We start from the raw sequence: 25,180 nt of genomic DNA, 5'->3' as shown, positions 1-25,180 counted from the left end.
GGGCATTGCCACACCAAATGTAAATATATAGGCATAATGGACATAATTTGCCAGAAGTCATCTTGAAAAGCAATACCCTAGATCTTCTTTATTTATTGACCAAAGGGTATATTTACTCTTGATGCTGAATTCCATTGTTTCGTGTGTATTGGGGTTTTCCGCATTTTGAATCAGTAATACGTACATCTCCTGATATTAATATTAACCAAAGAAATTAACAAATGAAAAAATCAACACGGTTTCCAAATACCGGTATCTTGTGAGCGGAGCGAAGCCCTGTCGAACAGGTTTGGTTTGTTTTGTTGAACGTTTATTAACAGCCAGGGTCGTTTAAGCACGTGCCAGGTAATAATGAATCGCAGTCAGAAATATAATATAAAAATTAACAATAATTTAACACCTACTCTTATCGTCATAGCTGTTCATGAAGGTATTAAAGGTATCGAACTTGTCCTGTGAATCTAGAATGAGAAGATGATTGCCTGCTAACTCGCAAGTGCTCAGAGCATCATTCCACTGTTCTTCGACGGTTGAGAAGGTGACACATAACCCAGCTGGACTCAGATAGATGTATGGACACCAAGCTGTAACAAATAGGTACACCCTGTAATAAAATGCTAAGTGTTGATTGGACAAGTGCATGTTAACTCTAAGATCTAACTTGTAATGCAAATCTGATTAAAAGCATATATCCGCTGCTTTGTCTGCAGGGTCCCGTTCAGGTGACTCTGAATTAAGATTACCCAATCAGCCGGTCGCCTAGAAAAATGTCAGCATATCCTAGAGAGCCTATAGTTGAACGAACTGCGAATGCTTGTACGGGTGTTCATTTGTTGTACAAGAGGCTGACGGTGACGCAACAAACGAGTGAAGAAATTGTTCAAATTAAAAGTTAAACCATGGGTCGCCTTTTCCAATGCCAACACTTGCTCCATTTGTCGGATAAACTTACTCCAGGCATCAATGTAACAACAACGAACACGCTTTGAAAGCGCATCTCTCATTGGCCAATTTTTGATGATTATTGATCAGAATAGGGGTCATCTCGACCTAACCCTGATTGCAGTATTTGCAGATGATATGCTTAGCACGTAGTAAACGAAGTCACAAACAGATGTTTTAACCAGTTTGATGTAATACAGTTATACAATCATTGAATCGGTAATTATTTGTACCTTTTAGCAATACAAAAATGAGTTTAGTTTTTATACTCTGTGTGTATCATCACATTCAATTATATCAATCTATTACGTTTGACCTAAGATAACATCAACTGTTGAAAACATTGTTTATATTTAAATTTACATTGTAATATTTCACTATCAATCCAATAGAAAGAAATGTAAATTTACAAAACTTTACACCGTGTTCCCATAATAATGTCAAAAGTGTTACCACTGGGACTGCTAATCTAGATAGATATCATAATAATGATTAAATTTCCTTAAATGACATCTTTATCTTATTGACTTAATCGTCATTACGATCATATCGTCTTAATCGACATCGCAATCACATTGTCTTACTCGACATAATAATCACATTGTCTTACTCGACATAATAATCACATTGTCTTACTCGACATAATAATCACATTGTCTTACTCGACATAATAATCACATTGTCTTACTCGACATAATAATCACATTGTCTTACTCGACATAATAATCACATTGTCTTACTCGACATAATAATCACATTGTCTTACTTGACATAATAATCACATTGTCTTACTCGACATAATAATCACATTGTCTTACTCGACATAATAATCACATTGTCTTACTCGACATAATAATCACATTGTCTTACTCGACATAATAATCACATTGTCTTACTCGACATAATAATCACATTGTCTTACTCGACATAATAATCACATTGTCTTACTCGACATAATAATCACATTGTCTTACTCGACATAATAATCACATTGTCTTACTCGACATAATAATCATATTGTCTGAATCGACATAATAATCATATTGTCTGAATCGGAATCGCAATGATATCGTCTTAATCAAGATAACTATCATATCGTCTTAATCAATACGATAGCCTTCAGATATTTTTCTTAATCTACATCACAACCATATCGTCTTTGTTTTAAGTTGACTTTCATAACGTCCTAGCGTTGTCAGTAAGACATAGTACACTATCTAATTAGACAAGGTTTTACACTATAAGTGGCAAAGCCTACCTCCCCAAAGTCGTGCACCAATCCTGGGTGTTGATGACGTCAAATTCGTGTATCCTTTGCATTCTCCAGTATTTGCAATAGCATTAGCAAACACGCATTGCTTAGTCATTAAACAAAGACCCATGCATTCCAATAATGTCAGGTTCCATGTGTGGAATAAGGAATACTCGAAGACAATGTCCTTTTTCTGTACACATTCCAGCCATAGTTTATCTCTTACCGACACCACGGCTTCTGAAACTAAAACAGCCAATAAACATTTTTATAAATCAGATACCATAATGTCAAATAGCGCGAGTGAATCAGAGGTCCCGGAGCATGTCGGACACGGCCATTGGACGAAAACTTGGCAACCTGGAAGCGTCCGGAGTTCACGTAAAGATAACTCTAAAAGAATTGATTGTGTAACCGGTCTATTTAAATAGTTTTTGGGGCCGCGGTGGCCGAGTGGTTAAGGTGTACCGACACTTTATCACTTAGCCCTCCACCTCTGGGTTGCGAGTTCGAAACCCACGTGGGGCAGTTGCCAGGTACTGACCGTAGGCCGGTGGTTTTTCTCCTGGTACTCCGGCTTTCCTCCACCTCCAAAACCTGACACGTCCTTAAATGACCCTGGCTGTTAATAGGACGTTAAACAAAAACAAACCAAACCAAACTATTTAAGTTACGTAACAGTCTGGTCACACCCGCGCTATCTATTGGGGGATAGGAGGGTGAATGAATACACCTGCTGTATTCTTCTGTTAGCCAGTTGAGATGGCTAATGTGGAGAAGTGTAGTTTTCTTTGCAACGCAAGTAATGTCTTTTCTTTCATATCTTTTTATTCTTCAATTAACTGGACAACATTTCTACAACATCAAAATGTAATTAATTTGCTGAAAGGGTTTGTTGACTGACAATGACCACACATTCGACCACGAAAATATATTTCTTATCCCGGAGTAGGGAAAATAAGTGCATGCTTAACCGGAAGTTACATACGTGTTGTAGAAACATGTTCTGCGTTCGAGATTTAATGTAGGTTACCGTCGGTTTATTTTGGGTTCCGTTTGGTGTGTTTCAACCACAGTTCCACATTTGCATATACGGCACTGCCAAAACTAAAATAAATATCGTCATTGCTCTGCGTAACGCACATCTGCCATTTTATTGTTCTCATCATCTGTTCATGGGAAACAAGAATAACAAAGGGTCATCCTTAAGTTATGAAAGGAAAGAGAAATGTCAAGGTGCTACTTTTTTTTTTTCACTGTTTTCCCTCAAGGTAGAAAAAAGAATTTATTACGTAAGCAGGACCCGTATTGATGAAACCAATATCATCCTATCTTCCTGTGAACTGGCTTAAATAATTAAATATCAGTTTTAAAAAAACTACACCCTGTAGATAATATCTCAGCTTAATTCTTTCTGAAAATCCTTTAAATCTTTAAAAAGATATGTAATAATTCAGACATTATATTAATAAAAAATATTTGAGTCTGAACACAAAATTTGCATTTGAGCACGAGTACGGTTTCATGTATACGGGCCCAGGATTACGTTACTCGGTGTTTCTAAAAAAAACTGTGTAAGACATTTCTCAGAAGATTTTTATATACCATTTATACCGTTACATGTACTGAAAAAAAAAACACTTTTTAATTTCCCTCCCAGAATACATTGCGGTCCCGTTGTCAAAAGCTCGCGCAAGGCAGCCGTGGGTAGATTAAAGATTACATTTGACGCTTGTTTGAATATGTAACGATTATTCCAGGATAAACATTGTTTCACCCACAGGGACCTGGCGCAACTTCCAAATCCACGGTCCATACACACTTTATATGTGTAGAGACTGTGGTCTGGGACTTCGTGTCGAGTCCCTGTGTTTTTACCTGTCTAGTATCTACCTGTCTTCGCTCTGTCGCCTTTGTAACGAGCAAATCGGCAGTTGATCGTCGTTTTTTCGTTATAAAAGATTCATTATTATAAAGGTGTGACAAGTACACAGAGGCTATAACATTAAAACAAACGGTAGATCGGGAAACGCTTTACCTGACAACCTCTCCATACCTGGTTCATCTTAATGGTGAAAAATAATCAATGTACATGTAAACTTAGTGGAATATTTGGTCTAATGATTTAATTTGATAACGGTTTTAATTGATCATTACATGTCGTCACCTATACAGGAGAATATAAACCAAAATGTTGGCCTGTATTTTATCAAAATTATCAATAATTTGCCGTCGATGCTAACAGTTTCTTATATATGGAATACAAATTATAAGTAACACAAGCTAGCAAACCAAAAACGTAGTCATGCTGTTCTGCTCACAAGTGTTACAGCACGCTAATAGGATTCCTTTGTATGAATTAAAACGCAATAGGGGCATTTGTTTGACCGGAAGTACGTAAAAACACTTATTTTGTTTTGACCTTGAAATGCAAATGACGGATGGGATATTACAAAAAATATGGCATTAAGGGAGGCATTCAAATCTATTAATCTGATCATAGTAAGAAGGGTATTTTCAAGAAAAATAATTCAATTGTGGGGTTTTGGGTCTTTTTTCAGATATATATACATTGTATCTTATCTCAGCTGTTGAACAATTTCTCTTGGTGCCATGCTCAGAGATATTTACAGTGAACAGTTCTTTTTTAATGCTTTATTAATTTTACTTTATTTCATATGATATTGGTTGACTACATAAACGCAATATTTCTTAATCCGTTTACAACGCAGAGCGCGAAATGGGCCACGGCGATCTGATTTGATGCTGTGAAAATCACGTGATGATTTACTTTCGACCATTACTCTGTTAACAACAATGCCTATGAATACATACTAAAAATTGATCAAGTTCCTTCTGTTAAATTGCATCATAGAAAGGCCCAATATAAGGCTTTTAAAACTGATATCACTGGATTCGCTATTTAGATGACCCCTAAATGACTTTATGCGAAATGTTAATGGCGCCTAAAACAATTCCAACCCAAAGCCAGTCCTTCTCTCCCCACACACACATTTCCTTCTCATCTCTTCTATCAATTTCGGAAGTCAGGTATGTTTAATACAGCATTCTCTTTTCCCGCGATAGAACAGTATCATATTATTGAACGCACTTGGCTAGCGTGATCTGAGTAGGAATTCTTGTCAAACATTGGCTACACAAATTTTCTTCTTCTTTTTTTTTTTTTTAATCATATTACATGTATTTTTTAGCAGTAAAAGCCTTTTTACACCAACCGTATACCATTATTTCTAAGCGCACAGATAACTTCTTGTTGGTAAATAGGTGTTTCAACGAAGCATTGTCGTTTTAAATTCGAACAGCGAACCGTAGGAAAATAGACCGTCGCGCTCTACGTTGTGAACGATTACGAAAACAAATTAAGTGAAATGGACGTATCATATAGTAATTTTACACTATCCATTCATGTACAGGTATATCTCTTGTCGACGCTGTAGTTTGTTTACATTTAACTTTAAACGATACGGAGTAAATCCGTTAGTATACTCTTCTGTTTTATCAAAGAGAAATGTTCTATCTCAACATTTTTATCTTTTTACGAAATAAGAAGTTCCAGTTGCTAAGCGGTGGCTCTACCATATGAGCTTATCAGCTTTATTGACAAACGAAGTTTATATTATCATTTAAACTCAGTCTAGCTAGAATAAATATATTTCTTACGCGACGGTTTTTGTTTTTGTTGTTTTTGGGGTTTTTTCCCATGTTTTCGAATACAGCGCGTTGAAGGACTACTCCTTTGTAGGAATATGATTTTTAGCTGTTTTTTAACATAGAACGAAAAAAGACATTGTAAAAGTTGGTCCTCCGATGCGCTCTTTGTCAAAAAAATACTTCAATTCGGGAAAACCCATCTTGAAAGTTGCCAAAAGCCTAATGATGCGGTCGTATAATGAAATATCCATTGCAATTAACAAACACATTTTTTTGCAAATAATAATATTTATATGATATAGATTGTATTCAAAAGCTCAGTTTTTGATACTCATTTTTTTTTTTTTTTTTTTTTTAATCTGTCACCTCGCGTTAGGTCGAAACAGGCTAGTATGCGCCATACCTTTCGAGTAATATTTACTAATTACCTAAATAAACGTGATCTGGAACAGAAGGAATTTATTTATTAAGACAAACCTGTCTTATGAGTATCACCCACGTAAGCGTAAAATTCTGAAACCAGATACCACTGTAGGACAGGAGTATTACAATCAATATTTATAAAGTTTTAAGAAGAGAGTCACACAATCTGGGATATCTCACCAGTAAGTCAACCATCATTGAAAGAAAATAATTAAACGCCAACATGTACAAAATGTATTATAAAATTCCGAAACCACATATTATTGTGGAACATTTGATGTTTTTAGGTGAGCTAAGTGTTGTTGAATGATATTCTAATACGTTGTATCTTTGTAAAGCCCAGTATAAAAACATATATATTCCTAGTGGAACTTTAAACTTACCCTGAAGTAGCTGGGATATCATCAGAACCAAAACTGAAACATCCATCCGTAGGCTTTACAGATTACTCAAAACTGGACTTTTCTTTGTTTTTCCAAAATTGAAGTCGCGCGACAACTTCCGTTGTTGAGTGAGGAACTGCTGAAAGCGTGTTCGGTACAGTGTACGTCAAACCAGTTACCGGAATGTGGAGAAGACAAGAACAGCATTTATCAATATTGATGATTGTTCTATTCATCTGTCACCAGAGCAGTTAAGCGAACCATATATTGTATGTTTCATTACATATTTATGTGTACATTTACAATGTAACGATAAAAATCTTTTCGAAGGGAAGATCATTTTGGAACGAAATATTGACACACTTCGCTGAGTTTGTGGCTTTCTGCGGATGTTTTTATAAAGACACGTTTACTGAAGCTCAATGTTTCATCGATTGTAGGAAATTTAATACACTTACAATTAGCTACATGATTTGTTTTAAGAAAACGATAAAAGCACACTATGTTTGTTTAAACATAGATCATGTTAAAAAAACAAATGTTATATATGCTTAGCTACAAGGTCTGATGCTGCTTAGTAACGGCACGTGAGCTCCATAAATATGTCCATTGTGATATAAATACATGATATACAACTGTATATTACATGTATATATATAATGGACGCGAGCCTTTGACCTTTTATAAGTGTCTTGATACTTGTTTCTGATTTCTTTTTGTATAATTTATTTGTTGTATATATATTGTTAAATGGAAATTGACAAATAAAACACAGTTTAAACTAACGTGTGACCAGCCTTACTCCTAGTTACTCCTGATGGGCTATATAAAACAGTTTTCGCTCCTTTTTGAAACATATATCATGATGCCATCTGTGACTTACCGCCATATTTGAGCTGCATGATAAGGAAAATATAATTTTTAAATGAACAGTAATTTAAGTTATTAAAACGCTTGAATATATACAAATGAGAAAGAAAATGGCACCTTACTAGCCTAGATAAGTGTGAATGGTAGTGGGTCCGCTGAGCCTAGAGCAACTGGGCCCAGTTCATTACCCTGCGTGGATGTAATATCTACCATATACTGTTTGTTTTTGACACATTTGTGGACCTGAAAAGATTTCTTCCGGTGAAGAAATTCGACCAATAAATATTTGAGGCTTGATTCCAATCCCAAATGAAAAGGCTTCACGAAAACAGCCTAGCTTTTTGTCCTCGCTTGTGATTTGATTAGCTCCCTTCGACTGTGCTAATAATGTAAAATTTATTTATTGGCCCGCGAAGGATGCTAGAGATGTGGGAGAAAAACCAGATCATCCAGTGGAACCCAGGTGGTTTGGTAGTTGGGCCAACAAACATAAAATGTTCGATTCCGACTTGAGGTTAGTTTCTGAACACGGACGGAACTAGCTTCTTCCCCATGCTTAGTTATCTGATTATCTCCCTTAGATTGTGTTGAATACTCCGATAAAACCAAATTAATCATGCTGACTAATTTTTATCTTATGTTATCACGTGATAGGACGGGGTTAATCAGTTTACAATTCATGATAGCAACATGAATTAAAATGTATAAAAACATAAGATGTCACTATAAAGATACTATAGATTAATAGCTCAAATCATCAGTGTGTGGCAATACTTTGTAATGTTCAATATAATGAAAATAACAAACAACAATGTTGAAATTATTTAAGCACTTTTGATTTCTGACCCGAAATGGTGAAAAAATAACACAATTAATAAATGGACATAAAAGGAAGCACAGGGACCTCCCGTTTTGTGGCTGTTTTAGAAAGATTAACTTGTTTCCTTTTAATTTGCTAGATATTTTAAAAAGTTTAATAGCAGCACTTATACAAGTTAAATCTGCAAAAAAATGTTATTCTGAGTAAAATGTACTGGTTAAAAAATTGAACTTCCGTGATTTTAAACAAAATACGTTTTTGTCAGTTCTACAAGCATCCATATAGCATATTCGACAACACGTATAGAAGATGTGTCAAACAGCAGTGTTCACTTCAAATCACACTTTGTTCTCCTAGCATTTCTGATATGCCATTAACATTCTGTCCAAAAAGGTGTACGAGACCAAAAAAAACATGATTTTTTTTAACATCACATAGGTGTACATCATTGAATGGTGTTTCTCAGGGAGTTGTACAAACAACCAATATATATCCTACTAGCGTTATTTTTGTGTTTGTTCCTGTTGTTGTTACCTCCCTTCGTGCGTGTTCATGTCGTTATTATCAGAAAATTTATGATAATTGACATTATTAGATTGACATTATTATGATTTACTTATTTTTCATGATTTATTTATTTTTCATGATTTATTTATCTATTATGATTGATGTATTCATTTTGATTTATTCATTTGTTATTATTTATTTATATATTATGATTTATCTATTTGTTATGATTTATGTATTTATTGTGATTTATGTATTCATTATGATTTATTTATTAATTATGATTTATTCGTCTACTATGATTTATGCAGTTATTATGATTAAATTATTTATTATGATTTATTCATTTGTTATGATTTATTAATATATTTTAATGTATTAAAAAAAATCATAACAAATGAATAAATCATAATGAATACATAAATCATGATAAATACATAAATTCCTGGCCGAGTGGTTAAGGTGTACCGACACTTTATCACTAGACCTCCACCACTAGGTAGCGAGTTCGAAACCTACGTGGGGCAGTTGCCAGGTACTGACCGTAGGCCGGTGGTTTTTCTCCGGGTACTCCGGCTTTCCTCCACCTCCAAAACCTGGCACGTCCTTAAATGACTCTGGCTGTTAATTGGGCGTTAAACAAAAACAAACAAAAACAAACATTTAATTTATTATTTATTGATCATGATTTATGCAGTTATTACGATTTCTGTATCTATTATGATTTCTGTATTTATTATGATTTCTATATTTATTATGATTTATGTATGATTTATTTAGGTGAATATAAATAATCATTGATAATTATAGATTATAAATTGAATAAACAATTCAAATAACAATTCGTTATGTAAAGCCGTTGAGTGGGCCAGTCATCATATATATTATTCTCAGCGCTCTAGACTAGGGTTACTTTCACTTTCCCTCTCCGCAGGTTACTTTCACTTTCGCTCTCCGCACTGTATAAACCGGTTGGGTTTGGTTGGGTTTGGTTTGGTTTGGTTTATTTTGTTTAACGTCCTATTAACAGCCAGGATCAGGTATACACCGACCCTTCCCTACATCGTAAACAATTTAATCGTAAAACTAATTGGGTCTATCATATTAAGTATGAACTTTGTAGTTTAGGATTTGGATATGTTTGGAAAATCAATGTGTTTTAAATGAAAATCATTTTTTTTTGCAAATATACAACCCAACGTATTCATGATGTTTTTGTTCAAGAATTGTATAGTGCTTTTGATGTATCCCCCAAATGTTATTTGTATAAACATATAGTGGATTCCTTCTGTACTCAGTTTTATCTAATTAAACCTATCAATCATAGATTTAAGAAGTTTTTAAGCCAATTTCGTATGCAATGTCACAGTCTTAATATCGAGTCTGGGCGTTATAATAACATCCCTAGAAATCAGAGGATTTGTACTGTCTGTAATAAAAATGACGTAGAGGATAAAGTACATTTTGTACTTCTCTGTCCGGCATATTCCGAATTAAGGGCGACATACATCAAAAAGTATTTTTTATTGTCGACCAAGTGTGTATAAGTTTATTGAATTATTCTCGAGTAAAAGTGTTAAAATTTTGAATATGTTGGGTAAGTATTTGTTTCGTGCTACAGCGAAAAGAAAAGCCCTGCTTGCAAGTATTTAAATTGATCTGAGTTTGTTGCTATTATTGATTCATCATTTTTCATCAGTGTCACTGTTGCTTCTGTAGCTTTTTATATAGTATGAGGTAATCCGTTATGACGTATCGTTACTATGTATGACGTCACGGTTTTGTCATATAATTCAATAAGTTAAAACTGGTGAGTTTACAGTGTATATTGATAACACAATTTATTACATTTTTACCAGTGAAATATCAAAAATTATTCATTCTATAAAAGTGATATTTTTCACTAGTGAAAAATATCACTTTTGCTGATTTGACCAATCAAATTAATGATTAGAAAATACCAAAATAATTGACCAATCAGAAAGTCAAACATATATGTCAGCACCTGGACAGGGGGAACTACTTTTTTTGTTTACAAATTATCGCTGTAGGCCTAGTTAGCATACGGGGTAGGTTTTTCGTTGATAAAAAATGTAATAAACAGAATATCTAACAGTGTCTTCAGTGATACCAAATATATTTCACTCGTGTGGCTAATATTTTGATATTTTTCACTCGTGCTGCGCACACGTAAAAAAATATCAAAATATTAGCCCCACTCGTGAAATATATTTGGTATTACTGAAGAGGCTGTTAGATATCCTCTATGTAGTTACAACATGTCTTGTACATCCCATTAGTATTGATGGTAATATTGTCCTCCGTCATCTTATGCTTGTCTATGTCATGATCATTACGAAAATGTTTGTACTGTTCCCTATATGCTTGTTTTGCATTTGGATGAAATAAAAACTAAACAGCCGTTGAGTGGGCCAGTCATCATATATATTATTCTCAGCGCTCTAGCGGTTACTTTCACTTTCCCTCTCCAGGTTACTTTCACTTTCCCTCTCCAGGTACTGTATAAACCGGTTTGGTTTGGTTTGGTTTGGTTTAACGTCCTATTAACAGCCAGGGTCAGGTATGAACCGACACTTCCCTACATCGTAAACAATTTAATTTAAAACACATGTGCGAACCGACGTGTTTCCGTTTGGGCATTGATTACATGGATACCAGACAGGTTTTTTAAACAAATGCCAAGCTAAATTGCTGACAAAATGATGGGGATTGGGACAAGGAGAGAGGGCTAGATCAGTGTAGAGATATAATAGGGATGTGGGGAGGGTACAGAGTACAGAGGGACATATCCGGTCAGGAGTGCTGACTGGAGTGTAGGGATATAATAGGGATGTGGGGAGGGTACAGAGGGACATACCCGGTCAGGAGTGGTGACTGGAGTGTAGGGATATAACAGGGATGTGGGGAGGATACAGAGTACAGAGGACATATCCGGTCAGGAGTGGTGACTGGAGTGTAGAGATATAACAGGGATGTGGGGAGGATACAGAGTACAGAGGACATATCCGGTCAGGAGTGGTGACTGGAGTGTAGAGATATAACAGGGATGTGGGGAGGATACAGAGTACAGAGGACATATCCGGTCAGGAGTGGTGACTGGAGTGTAGGGATATAACAGGGATGTGGGGAGGATACAGAGTACAGAGGACATATCCGGTCAGGAGTGGTGACTGGAGTGTAGGAGGGGGGGGGGGGGTGTATTGAGTGATAATAGAGCAACAAAGAAGGTCGGAAAGGAAGCGGATGGAGAGTGAGGAACAAAAGGGGCTTGGTATAGACGGATAAAGGAGAGAAGGCGTGAGTCACCAGAAGGGATCGAGCACAGGAACACCCAATCTGGAGGGGATAGAGATATAGAAAGGGAAGTGAAAACAGGACATTTCCCTTTAAGCTAAGGGCAACTAAATCTTGCATACAATACACACGTATATACTTTTGTATTGACGACGACGTATTTTACTCATAAACTGTCCCTGTAATTTTACGCCAAAAGCACCGAAAAAATTGAGGAATTTTAATGTGAATATTTGAAATTGGCTTTACCTGGGTAAAATAGCCATGCCAGTCAGCATTTTTATTTGAATGCCGTATGAAATTACATTTACATTGTATGATATATTCTTTTGATAAAACTTGTACTATACCTTTTCCACGAACAGGTGTCCGACCAAAGAGATTTTATTTTTTTATTTGTGTTACACATGACTGCGCCAGACCTTAGCGTATTACATGTAGTACATTCCTGTGTTTACGCCAGAATATTTAAGATAAAAAAAAAGAATAAAAATCATAAAGAAAGTGTTTAACAGTTTTGTTTATCAGCATCCCCTGAAAGCGTATATGAAATTTAGATCGCCCATACTAACAATTATTTGTAGCACAGATTATGATTTTGCATGGGCGCCGCCATTTTGTTTCAGTGACAGTATGACCTCGACGTACAGAGATGTATTAGCTAGCAAAATTACCTGTAAAACTTTTATCAAGCAGTTTTAAGTTGGCCCGGGTGGAACCAGGCGAGGTGTGTTCTGGGAGGAAACCGGTGTACCCTAAGAAAACACATGTGGTCAGACAGCTTATGGCCCCAAACATGTACCTTTACACTTCCGATCGGGGAATCGAACCCCGACTGCCTAGGTGAAAGACAAGAGCGTTACTATTGTGCCACCCGACCAGATTAGAGGATATAGATTAGGACGGACAACGGACGTACTGCGATTTGAACAGACCGCCATCTTAACAGGCCGTAAGGTAATGTCCAGGCCCCTGTAGGTGTGACGTAAAGTAAGCTATGAATTTTGGGGGCAGCTTTTGTGGATAACTGCCCCGCCCCTTGATCTGACAACAATGTTCCAGAAAAGAATGATTCAATTATTTAGAGAATACCCCTAGGTCGGTTGTGTGCATATTATCGTCTCCCATCGGACTATGTTAGTGAACAGATGGGTTTGGCTCCCCCTCCCCAGGAACATCTCGGGTCTTTTCCAGTATGTAATACTCAGTAACATTGTTGCTCTACTTAAATAGCCTGTTCTTTAAAATTTCGAAAATTGAGCCTTTCGTAAGAACTCCAATAATCTTCTTTCGCGAATACTCCAGCAATCCTTAATCACTAATTCCAATACAACAATAATCCCTTGTTCAATCTTCTTTGTAACCCTCTTGCTCGACTCAGTCTTATAAATTTGGCTTACATATTCAAGATCTCCGTGTCATGATCCACAAAACTCGGTGCGTAACCTATTTCAAACTCATAGGTAAACAGAAATAAAGTCCTGAGCCAGGTATGGACATGAATCGACAAGAATGGACTTGTTTTACACACGTAATTAGTTAAAACAACATCATGTATTGTATGTTAACGAATATTTATTTTTGTAGCCTGACCATGCGTGACTCCGGCGATTTAAAGGATATGGAATTCCGCAAAACCTGTGTAAACTTCTTAAGAACGTCGTTACACAGGTTTGCTTAATTGGCCACTTTCCAATTCAGCGCCACCTGGCGGATCATAATCCAAGATGGCGGCGTATGGTGTGTCCGTGTCACAGCACATGTTTTTAGTGTTTTATCAGCGCTACGCGTCAAATTAGACTTTTTCCAGAAAATCTTCGTGCTTAAATGCGTATATAGGTAAGTAAGTCTTTATTTTGGAATGATTTTATAAGGAAATAAGGCGATATAAGACCGATATACACTTGTTCAAATACCCCAGGTGAGAAACCCTGCAGAATGCTATGTAACTCATTTACACAGGTGTAGCATTAAAAATCGGTCATTGTATGATTCACGATTCATTTATTAGTTCTTGATTTGTATAGATCGAATAGAATCAGTCACTGCTTATGAAATGACGGCATCATAACGATGATAGCGAAATAAATAACGATATATCCATAAATACTATTTGCACCAGGTAACATTACAGGTAAGTTTGAAAGGTGTTTTGAATGCCGCCATTTTATATTTCGAGCAGGTAGAGTCACGTGACATCAAGAGGTTGATAATGACAAAACATGATGATGAAAATATTTTTTTAACCAAAAATAAAAAAAGATTTTTAGCAGTCATGTTGATGTTTTGTTTTTGGCCCTGTTTTATGTTATAATGACAAATATATATATCTTCAGTTATGTTGTTTATTAGGCCTATTTAAGAACAGGGTAAAATCTGCTTTTGAATATTTTGATATATATATGGCTCATAGGAATCAATGAGGATATTCAGAGTTACCTATTTAATATAAGATATATTTCATGAGTATGACAGATTTATTTATAAATTATATTTTCACGAGTGTGTAGCACAAGTGTTATCTAATTATAAAATCTGAAATACAAGTGATATATATTTTATATCAAACGAGAAATTATTAAATTTTCTGTTTATTGCATTTGCAGTTAAACTTAAAATGCATTTGCAGACATCTGAAAGCACATTGAATGTATCTTTTATGTTAATGCATTGAATTCAAGAAATCTTACATTTGATTATGACTAGTGATTTTATCAGATTTCTTCCATGCAGTACAGTCAACAACCTTATATCATCACTAGTGATAATATAGGATTTCTGTCAGTAAAATGCAATAAATACATGCATATAGTCTTAATGGTTTATTATAATATAAACAGCTAATATTACCATGGAAAAGCTTAATATGTTACGATATCATAAGCTGTACTATTATTTATTGATAAGCTTTAACCTTATTAATCTTCATGTGTCTATTTATTTTTGTTTACTTATATAGGTACCAACAACAAGTAACCATGTCTCGAAAAAGAAATCATGAGGAGATGAACCAGTCTGCATCTACTGACCGTACACTGCACTGTGTTTGCAAGACCCCAGAAGATCCAGAAAAAATAATGGTTAGATGTGATCTCTGTGATGATTGGTTCCATCCATCTTGTGTTGATCTTGATGAAGAAGAAGCTAAGAACATTGCAAAATGGTTTTGTCCTGGCTGCTGTGAACTAATGAAAATAAACCCTTTAATTTCAAAAAAAGGACTCCTTAGTTTTCAAGGACGCGTGGCACCAACGACAGGATGGGGTGAAGATTTCCCTATTGAGGACATCGATGAAAGTGTTCTTGACTTTGTGAAAACAAAACGCCACAGGGTTGAAGGCTGGACACTATTCCGAGAGGGAAAAATAACAGGTTTGAGCAGTACCACAACTGGAAACTTGATATATTTCAGAGGTCAATGCCAAGCTGCAATGAAGCAGAAAACTTATAACATATACATGTGCCTGAAACATGGAGGAACAAAATTAAAGTGGGGGACATGCTCATGTCCAGCAGGAATAGATGGGCAATGTAAGCACCTTGTAGCCACATTGTTCTGTCTTATTGACTTTCACCGCCAGGATGTAAAAACAATGCCCGATGTGAAAACATGCACAGACAAGTTGCAATTGTGGCATGTTAGAAAACCAACGTCTGATGAGCCTCTTCTGTTCAGAGACATCAACTTTGTCAAACATGATCCGTTTAAGACCGTGAAGAAGGATTTGTGTGCAGCTGCAGCTACTCATAACCCTGTGCCCGAGTTTGCCAGATCTGTTACAGGTAATGATCTAACCAAACTTGTTAACCTGTTTGATGCATCAGGTTTAAACCTTCCAGTGTTGGACACCATTCGAGAAAACAATTTCAAACCTGTGGCATGTAGGCAACGCTGTGATGTAAACCTAGACGCAGATTTGTTTGAGATGGTTGACAATACTAGCTTCAGTGAAATAGAATTGCCACAGGCACTCAAATCAGACATCCAGCAACATTACCTAGTTAATGTGAGTGTAGACACCCAAAGAGCCAAGTTCATAGAGAAAAATACAAGGCTACAGAGCAAGACTTCATTCTGGTTTAATGAGAGACAATACCGTATTACTGCATCTAACTTTGGTGTTTTTTGTCGCCTGAAAAATACAACAGACCCTGTGAATACGTTTCAACAAAAGAAGAAGTTTTTCACGTCAAAAAGTGTCCGTCACGGTATCAATTATGAAGCTCAAGCCTTGGCTTTGTATCAAAAGGAAAAACCATGTGCTAGTTCACCAGTTGGTCTTGTTGTAAACCCCAAACTACCCCATCTTGGAGTGACACCTGATAGACTAGTAAAAGTCAACAATGAGATTAGACTGGTGGAAATCAAATGTCCATACTCTGTATTCAAGAAGAAGACAAGTATATTATCACAAATGAAGGAGAAAAACTTTTATTTGGAAAAAAACCCGACAACTGGTGAAATCCAACTCAAAAAATCCCACGACTACTTTTATCAAGTGCAAGGACAACTGAATTTGTGTGGAATAGAGAAGTGTGACTTTGTAGTATTCGTTCCTCCGGAAGACATTGCCATAGTAGAGATACATCGTGATTCAGAGTTTTTCTGTTCTAATATGTTGCCTAAACTCAACAGTATCTATTTCAGCCATTTGCTCCCACATTTTGTTGATTGTCTCCGCACAAAAGATCAGTGAAGGTCTCGACTTGTATTGTTTAGTACAAGAGGCACATGCAATACCCATCCAGACTGACATTTTAAATACAAACTTTACTTTATGTATATTGAAAAATGGTGTGTAGCCATATATTTTCGCATGTTGACTAGATTCTTTCAATGTGTTGATTATCATAATTATCACATGTCTGTGCAGATGGGTTTTACATACAACATGTACAAAAGTGACTTGGGGAAAACAAAATTTATTCTAATTTTTACATAGGATATTTCATACATTATATTCCTTTTTTGCACTCGTGACTGACACATATACATGTAATGTTCAATATGATAGTTAGTGTAGGACATATGCATGTCTCGTGTTAAAAGCACAATGTACATATATATTGATGGTTTCAGTGTACACTAGTACAATCTTAAACCATGTATGGTAGCATAAAATTGAATACAAGCACAAGTCATACAAATTATGTCCATTGTCACAATTGTACTGTACAGAATTTTTGTTGAAATACTGTTATTAGTTTCATAGTCATTAAGACATTGAATTGTGATATTTTTTAATTATGACTTGTAACATGTAAAAATTAAAATGAAAGTTGTTACTATTGAATTTTGTATTTTTAGTCCACATTCAATTTCACAGTTTCTTAGTTAAATTATTTATTTATAGTCATTACTTCTTGTAAAGAGTAAGTTTAAAAATATGTGAACAATATTCATTTCCTGCGCTATGCTGACATTTCATATACATGGTTCAATATAGTTTATAATTTAGACAGATTATTTTTATATTTTCAACAGTGAAAAAAGATTAACTTAAGAAAGGATGCAGTGAAATCCAAGTTGTCCTATATCATCACTTGTGATAATATAAAATTTCTTCAATACATTTTTATAGATCTAGACAACAACTGGAATATTACAATGTATGACTAGTGATAAATGTTTGATGCATATATATGATGATATGAATATCGGTTGGACAATTTCTGATATTTCATTTGTAGAAATGTATTATTTACAAACTTTTTTGCTTGGAATTTTTTCATGGTATTACTACTATGACAGTATTTGAAAATGCATTTTATTGTCACAAAAATTGTACAAAATTCAACATAATATTTTTGAAACTTTGATCACCATGGAAACATGTTTTATATGTATCATATTATAAAGTGTTCATATATGAAAAGAATCTGACATTTCATTAAACATGAGAGCATTATCAATGTGTCTTTATTCTTTACAAGTGGAGACATCTTTGGGTTGTCTAAACAATGTTCCACTCCCTGAGAAATTAGCCAAATGTCCACAAATATTCCATATCTTTTCAAGCATAGGACACAATGTGATGGGAACTGTGTGTCTCAGAATTTCAAATTCTTTGATCTTCCTCACAGCCCTCTCAACATGGACGCGCACTGTTGCTATTTCTCTGGATTGAGATAACTGATCAGGAGTGAATTGGTCTTTTCCACTTAAAAAGGCAGGCATTATAAGATGAGCACCCCTGTTTTCAAGATCTGTTGTAATGTCAAAGCCGCGATCAACCATGACACCATCTCCTTCCTCTATCAGGTCCAACAATCCACAATGGCGAATTATTTTCTTGTCTGAACATCGCCCAGAGTAGAGCGGAGAAATAAATGTGATTTGGCCACTTGGTGCGATGGCAATGAGACCCTTTGCAGTGTTGTGATGTTTGTACGAGGAAAATGTCTCCCGCTGACACTCCGAGGCAGATGGGTGTTCTATGAATATTTCTGTGCAGTCAATTATGGTTCGAGTAGAGGAAAAATATGTCTTGAAAATTGCTGGCATGGTGTTATTCACATGATCTCTTTGTGGCCAAATTGGTAGCGAAGACAGTCTGTTGTCAAGAAAAGCAATCCAAGTGTTGAGTATTTTTGACACATGTCCCTCAGAAAGGTTATACAGGTCACCTAAATGTTTTTCTGGTAAACCTTTCCGAAGACGAACAAGAGTTACAAATAACTCTTCCATAGGCGACAAGGATCTGGACTTTCCACGTTTGTTGAGAAATATGTAAGGTGTCCCTTCAGATGTGTTGTCTGTCCCTACATAGTACAAAAAGCTACAAGCCGGTTGTAAGAATGTGAAGAAACAGTGTAAGGCTAGGTATGATGAAAATCCTGTGTAATATCTGATATCAGAATCGGAATTACAAAACCGTAGAATTGAAAACTTCTCTTTGTTCCTAATGTGAAGTAGAACACTGTTGGTTTCTTTTAATTTACTCTTGTCTGGAGATTCAGCCCAATCCACATTTGTTAAACTATCCTCACTACTAAAAGGCTGGTCTACAAGCAAAGGCTCATCACAATCATTATTACAGCTTTCCAAAACATGTTTTTCTGGGAAACTTGTATTGTTGGATTCTACATTTCCACAATTTGGACTTTTCATGAGAAGGCTGAGTTTCCTTCTGACGGGTTTCTGTACAGTCCATTGAAATACTGATGGTACAGCAGTCCCTCGCAAACGTTTTCGAACATGAATAGCAGTGGTAGGATGGTAAGAGTCTGCGTTAAAGTGAACGGAGCATACTCTTGTCTCTTTGTTGATATCAAAATCTGCACCTTGATCTCTGCGTATAGCAATCACCCACTTTTTTGCCACTGAAGGGTCTTTAGGGAATGTATGAAAAGAGTAACCATCTTTTGTCTTGGAATTATTTGTACAATGTGGCACACAGCAGTGATGAGGCATTTTGTATCTGAAAAATATAAATCAAAGTTTGTTTTCATAATATGTTTTTAAACCACTAGGCCTATACCAGTACTTTTTATAATATTTATTTAAATACGAATGTCAGGTGACATGAAATAGAAAATACAATGAATCAATGGAAGATCACTATCCTAGATAGATCACGTGACTTTTCACCTGCTCTAAAAATAGTATAGGCTAAATGGCGGCATTCAAAACACCTTTCAAAATTACCTGTAATGTTACCTGGTGCAAATAGTATTTATAAATATATCGTTATTTATTTCGCTATCATCGTTATGATGCCGTCATTTCATAAGCAGTGACTGATTCTATTCGATCTATACAAATCAAGAACTAATAAATGAATCGTGAATCATACAATGACCGATTTTTAATGCTACACCTGTGTAAATGAGTTACATAGCATTCTGCAGGGTTTCTCACCTGGGGTATTTGAACAAGTGTATATCGGTCTTATATCGCCTTATTTCCTTATAAAATCATTCCAAAATAAAGACTTACTTACCTATATACGCATTTAAGCACGAAGATTTTCTGGAAAAAGTCTAATTTGACGCGTAGCGCTGATAAAACACTAAAAACATGTGCTGTGACACGGACACACCATACGCCGCCATCTTGGATTATGATCCGCCAGGTGGCGCTGAATTGGAAAGTGGCCAATTGTCATGTAAATAATTTGGTATTTAAGATCAATATCGTGGATACGATATCGTGGGAAAAATAATTATCAAAGGGTCAACAAATGTTCGTTTCGCCTTAATGAGGTCTTATTTGACGATGACGGGTGACCTATTTGAGGGGTTTAACAATACTTTCATTCAATTCACTGACACGGGTATATGTACAATTCTAATATCTTACAATATTTTAAAATTTTATTTCGTAAAAAAAAAAGTGTATAATTATTTAGTAACAATTAATATTGAATTGATAAAGCAGGATTTTATTTTCACTTTATATAAAAGTCAAGGTAAGCCAAAAGTGATCCAAATAGTTATAGATCGATAATGCTTATACATGTACCTCTTATACATAAAAAAATATATTTTGACGAGAGTTGTCAAATCTTTCCCATGTCAATCCTTTACAATATGTATGACAGAAAGAAGAATGACTTCATATATTGGGCAAGAAAATATTGAGTACGGAGCTGAATTGTTCTCTTGTATTTTAAATATTTCTAAAACCTTTGATTGTGTGTGGCTTGGCGGGTTGGGTTTCAAACTTTTGCACGTTTAGGTTTTGATAGGAAATATGTACAGGTAATAATGTTTTATACGAAGATATGTTTAGCGTTGATAATATCAAAACGTCTGCAATATGTTTTGGATAAGCCAGTGGATCCGCCAGGGCAGTATTATCTCCCCTTGGTTGTATTCTGATTATATTAATGATCTCTTAAACGATAAACGTTACATGCCCCATTCAAACAGATGGTACATGTGTGCTTGTCTTATTTAGTTTTTCTAAACGAAATTTAGATATGTTTGTGTAGCAATTTTGCTGTAAATGTAGGTTCACATACGCTTCTCTAAATCAATTAACGTTGTTTCAAACGAAAATTAAGGTGTGAAAGCACAAGGAACGATAACTCTGGGAACAGAAAGTCTGGAGATATTCGTATTAAAGCAATGTGTACATGTTGATGTTGAACTTTAGGTGACTGTTGACATAAGGCTGAGTAAGGGTGATTGTTTAACAAGGGTAATAACTTACGTAAATTACTATCTTGTTGAGTTTGTTTACGTTTAGAGCTGACCAAATAATGGTAAAATGTTCTAATCTGGTTGAGAATAATGGAATCTATTAAAATTGGCCAAGATGTGATTTGAATTACTGCTTAAGGTGTCAAAACGTTTTCACAAAAATAACAAAATACAACGGGAAAGGTATACATACAGTTCTATCAAAACTTTCGTCTGGCTGCCTGTCGTTCATTATTACTACATGGATACACACGAATGATAGCATTAGCGCATGTGTGCCTAGGGTCAACCAACACTCAACACTGTCCTTGTTATTTTTATCATTAGCCCGTATACATGTATTGTCATTGCTAGCCACTGTCATCACAGGGGCTCGGTTTCGGGATTTTGAGTAACATTTGACATCACTTAACAACCACAACACTATAAATTAAGCGTCCAAAAACATTCTGAATCCGTATCAAAATCGGGGTTTTTATACATCGACAACCCCTAAGGTTTCCCACTGCTGTTACGATGGCCACAGGGACTTGACAATATCTAATATCCAAACAGGCGTTTTTACTATGTACAAGATTCAAGATCTATTAATCAGCGGGCCACACGTGTGTTTGTTACAAAAATCAGAGACGTATACATACCACTGTGATATATACAAAGCAAATAAATTAAGAAATGAAATACTATTTAATTAAGAGACAAGTGGAATTATTTGTACAGTATCCTTTGCTTACTATATGGTTATATTGTTGTTGTTGTTGGTTGTTGTTGTTGTTTTTTTGTTTTTTGTTGTTGTTGTTTTTTTCATGCTTGTATAGTCTGTCAGAAATACTGTGAAGAAATATTTTATTTATCAATTTAGTAAGTGTTGATTGAAATCGTACGAAAATATTAATATGCCTGTTACACTTTACTGAATAATGTTCCTACTGAATATCAATACTAGTACATGTATGTATTCATTCAAGTACCACCATGTATGTACATACTATGTTGATTATGAGCACAAGGGCAATGATGTCTATTGTAAATAAAGATATACAAAATGTTGATGCTCGAAACTTAACACAACAAAATACTACACGTATATATACATCCTATAAATATTACGGAATGTCATATCTAGCTGTGTCAACGCTGAATCTAGACATCTCTAAGTTTGATACTGCGGGCAGAATAGTGGTTGAATACATGATTAGTACGCCTCTGAGCAGTCGGGAGATTAGATGTAGATATATCCACGGAGCTGTCAGACACCCGGGGTGAGATCAGACTTACAAGATGGACACAATAACGTGCCAGTCACCATCCACCGTCGAACCATTGTTAATATAGCTATCTTATTCATCAACTGTGACGACCTCCTCTGTATAGAACCTGTTTGCTTTTCAAAGAAGATCGCGACCTTGTTCTACTTATTTTACAAAATAACCGTATTGGCCATAACAACAGGGGGTTCAACACGGAATACACACTTTATCGAAGTTCAAGAGAGCCCCCGAATTTAAACACTCACTCAAAATGAATCTCTCCGTTGGTTCATTACATAGTAAACTTACTTCGTATAGCTTTGTAATACGGCTGGAATTTAGTTGGAACTGTGTATGCTTCCCTTTTGTTAAAAATCTTATTGAAAAATGACAATTGTATTTATAATATATAAAAGTTACGGAATGTGACTAGCGCTTTACCATCAAAGCGTTCGTTACTACGCCTCTCAATGTTTTTATTTTTAGATATGAAGATTATCCCTTCTGAACTTACATGTATCTGTATGTTATTTTCTTCAAACCTGCTCAGTTACAGCTGCAATTCATAACTTAAATATGTTATAAACATCTAAAAATAGAACGTGAATTTATCCTGAGGGCGCAGAGTTACATCCACGGATGATAAACATAAAAAAATGACATGTGTTTGTTTATCGAATACAGAGAAATTTCACTGCTATTTCATGATGGGTTTTCACATTTTTCCACTTGGGTATTTTGGTGCGTTGCTTTTGTTGTTGGGCCGCCAATCTTAAAATAAAAAACAGTTTGCGCATGCCTATATAATATTAGATATTTCCCGCTGCTCATTTACATTCTCACATGATATCATAATTAGGGTATATATCACTCAACAATTTATTTTTTTTTCGCAATTTTGTCAAAATATGTATATTACGAAGACATAGCCAGCTTAAAATCCGTTACAACTAGAGATATTTGAATGTGGGAAATACATAACAATACACGATTATTTTAGGTACAGACATAAGAAAGATGATCTCAGTGTTGATATAAAATATCTCAAGTGTACAGAAACCTAACTCTGCAATTTGACATATTATAAAGCCAAAAAGGCGCGAAAAAATCAAACGGGGGCAGCCATTTTGTTGACCAGATTCATGACGTCATGTTTCAGATAGCAATGCCAATGAAAATCGCCCCGGGGTAACTGATATGAGCGACATTGCGAACTTATCGCCTTGGCGAATTCACTGGATACAGAGTAGACCGACTATGTGATAAACATCAATTCAACATTCATTTAAAGATAAAGGGATTCATTATAATCCAAACGGTTATAAATGTTTAAAGGTTTTAACGGGGATTTAAAATAGCATATAGTTATACATTTACCATTGTATGGCACTGCCTCTATATAACCCTACCAATCCAGTTGCGAGTTCACCAGCTTATGAACTGCCAACTGAAATTTGAATTTGAAAATTTCAAAAAAAAAAAAAATCGCACAACAAATAAAAAATCGCAGATGGTAAATATAAGCATTGAACGGCTTTCAGTTGGCATTCATAGTCAATATGAATGCCAACTGAAAGCCGTTCAATGCTTAAATGTATGCCGTACTCACGCAGAACTCGTGCTAAATACATCAGCTCACTTACTACTTAAGGCTGCATATAACCGGTAGTGACGTGCGAGCCGGACCATAGGAATTATAGAAAAGTTAATAAAACTATAATGTATCATTGGTGATTATGTTATTCAATTTTCAATTTCGTTTTCTCAGATTTATTAGTCACCCAAACACATTAAAAGCGTTACACGGATTTCTAAATCGTATATAAACAATACAATACGTGTCAAGATGGACAAATGGTAATATTGGCGTTATATTTGTCACTTTTATAACTAAGATTAAATTAACATACGGGAGACCCGTACTATCCGAAGCAGTGTAGATAATGTCTCTTCCCAGAGGACATAGTTATTACAACACAGGACAGCCAGTGTCTGAAACCATGCCAACAAAACGCAGTGCTAATTTACCAGTTTAGGAAAATGAGTTGACAAGCACGTTGTTATGGCGACAGGCGACCCCATTGTCAGCGAGCCCTTTTATTGCGGTTAAGGCACACATTTATAAACATTTACACTACCATAATTATTATTGTCAGATATTTAAAAATAACACCACATTGTGTAAACCAGAAAACAAAAAGAGCCAACAAAAAACACTAAATATAAGGGATAAGAATAAATCTTTAATACAATGACATTGTATATTATAACATTGTATATTATAATATTGTATATTTATGTAAGGTCTCATATTATCATACAATTAACACAAACAAATGAGGATCTGTTCAGCTGAAACTCTTTTAGGGTAAGTATTCTTAGTAAAAAAAAAATGTCGACAAAAAATGTTTGCCCATTGTTTATTTTAACTAATATTGTGTAACGCAACAACACCATATGGTTTACAATAGTTTATTACTTCAATGTACAATTTGCAATGAATATGTACACTTGTATTGAATATAGATAAACACTGTTTAAACTACAGTGTAGCTCTAAGTTATGGCAAAATATCACAGTAATTTAGCATTTGAAATTG

General features: G+C 35.3%; 1 protein-coding gene across 1 annotated transcript; it reads right to left on the bottom strand.

The window, feature by feature from the left end:
* Positions 1-17,087: 17,087 nt before the first annotated feature.
* LOC117335927 lies at positions 17,088-20,282 on the bottom strand. The gene is made up of 2 exons (XM_033896209.1): positions 20,128-20,282; positions 17,088-19,605 (listed from the first exon to the last, which is right to left on the bottom strand). The coding sequence occupies exon 2, from the start codon at positions 19,596-19,598 to the stop codon at positions 18,105-18,107; it is 1,494 nt and encodes a 497-aa protein (XP_033752100.1). The 5' UTR covers positions 19,599-19,605; positions 20,128-20,282; the 3' UTR covers positions 17,088-18,104.
* Between the last annotated feature and the right edge of the window lie 4,898 nt (positions 20,283-25,180).

Source organism: Pecten maximus, chromosome 10 (assembly GCF_902652985.1).
Source record: "Pecten maximus chromosome 10, xPecMax1.1, whole genome shotgun sequence".
In the NCBI taxonomy this organism is placed as follows: domain Eukaryota; kingdom Metazoa; phylum Mollusca; class Bivalvia; order Pectinida; family Pectinidae; genus Pecten; species Pecten maximus.
Note: the sequence above shows the minus strand (reverse complement) of the source record. Positions and strands in the feature narration are given on the sequence as shown.

Coding starts and splice junctions, on each gene's coding strand:
- LOC117335927 (XM_033896209.1), bottom strand. CDS start 19,598: ATGCCTCATCACTGCTGTGTGCCACATTGTACAAATAATTCCAAGACA.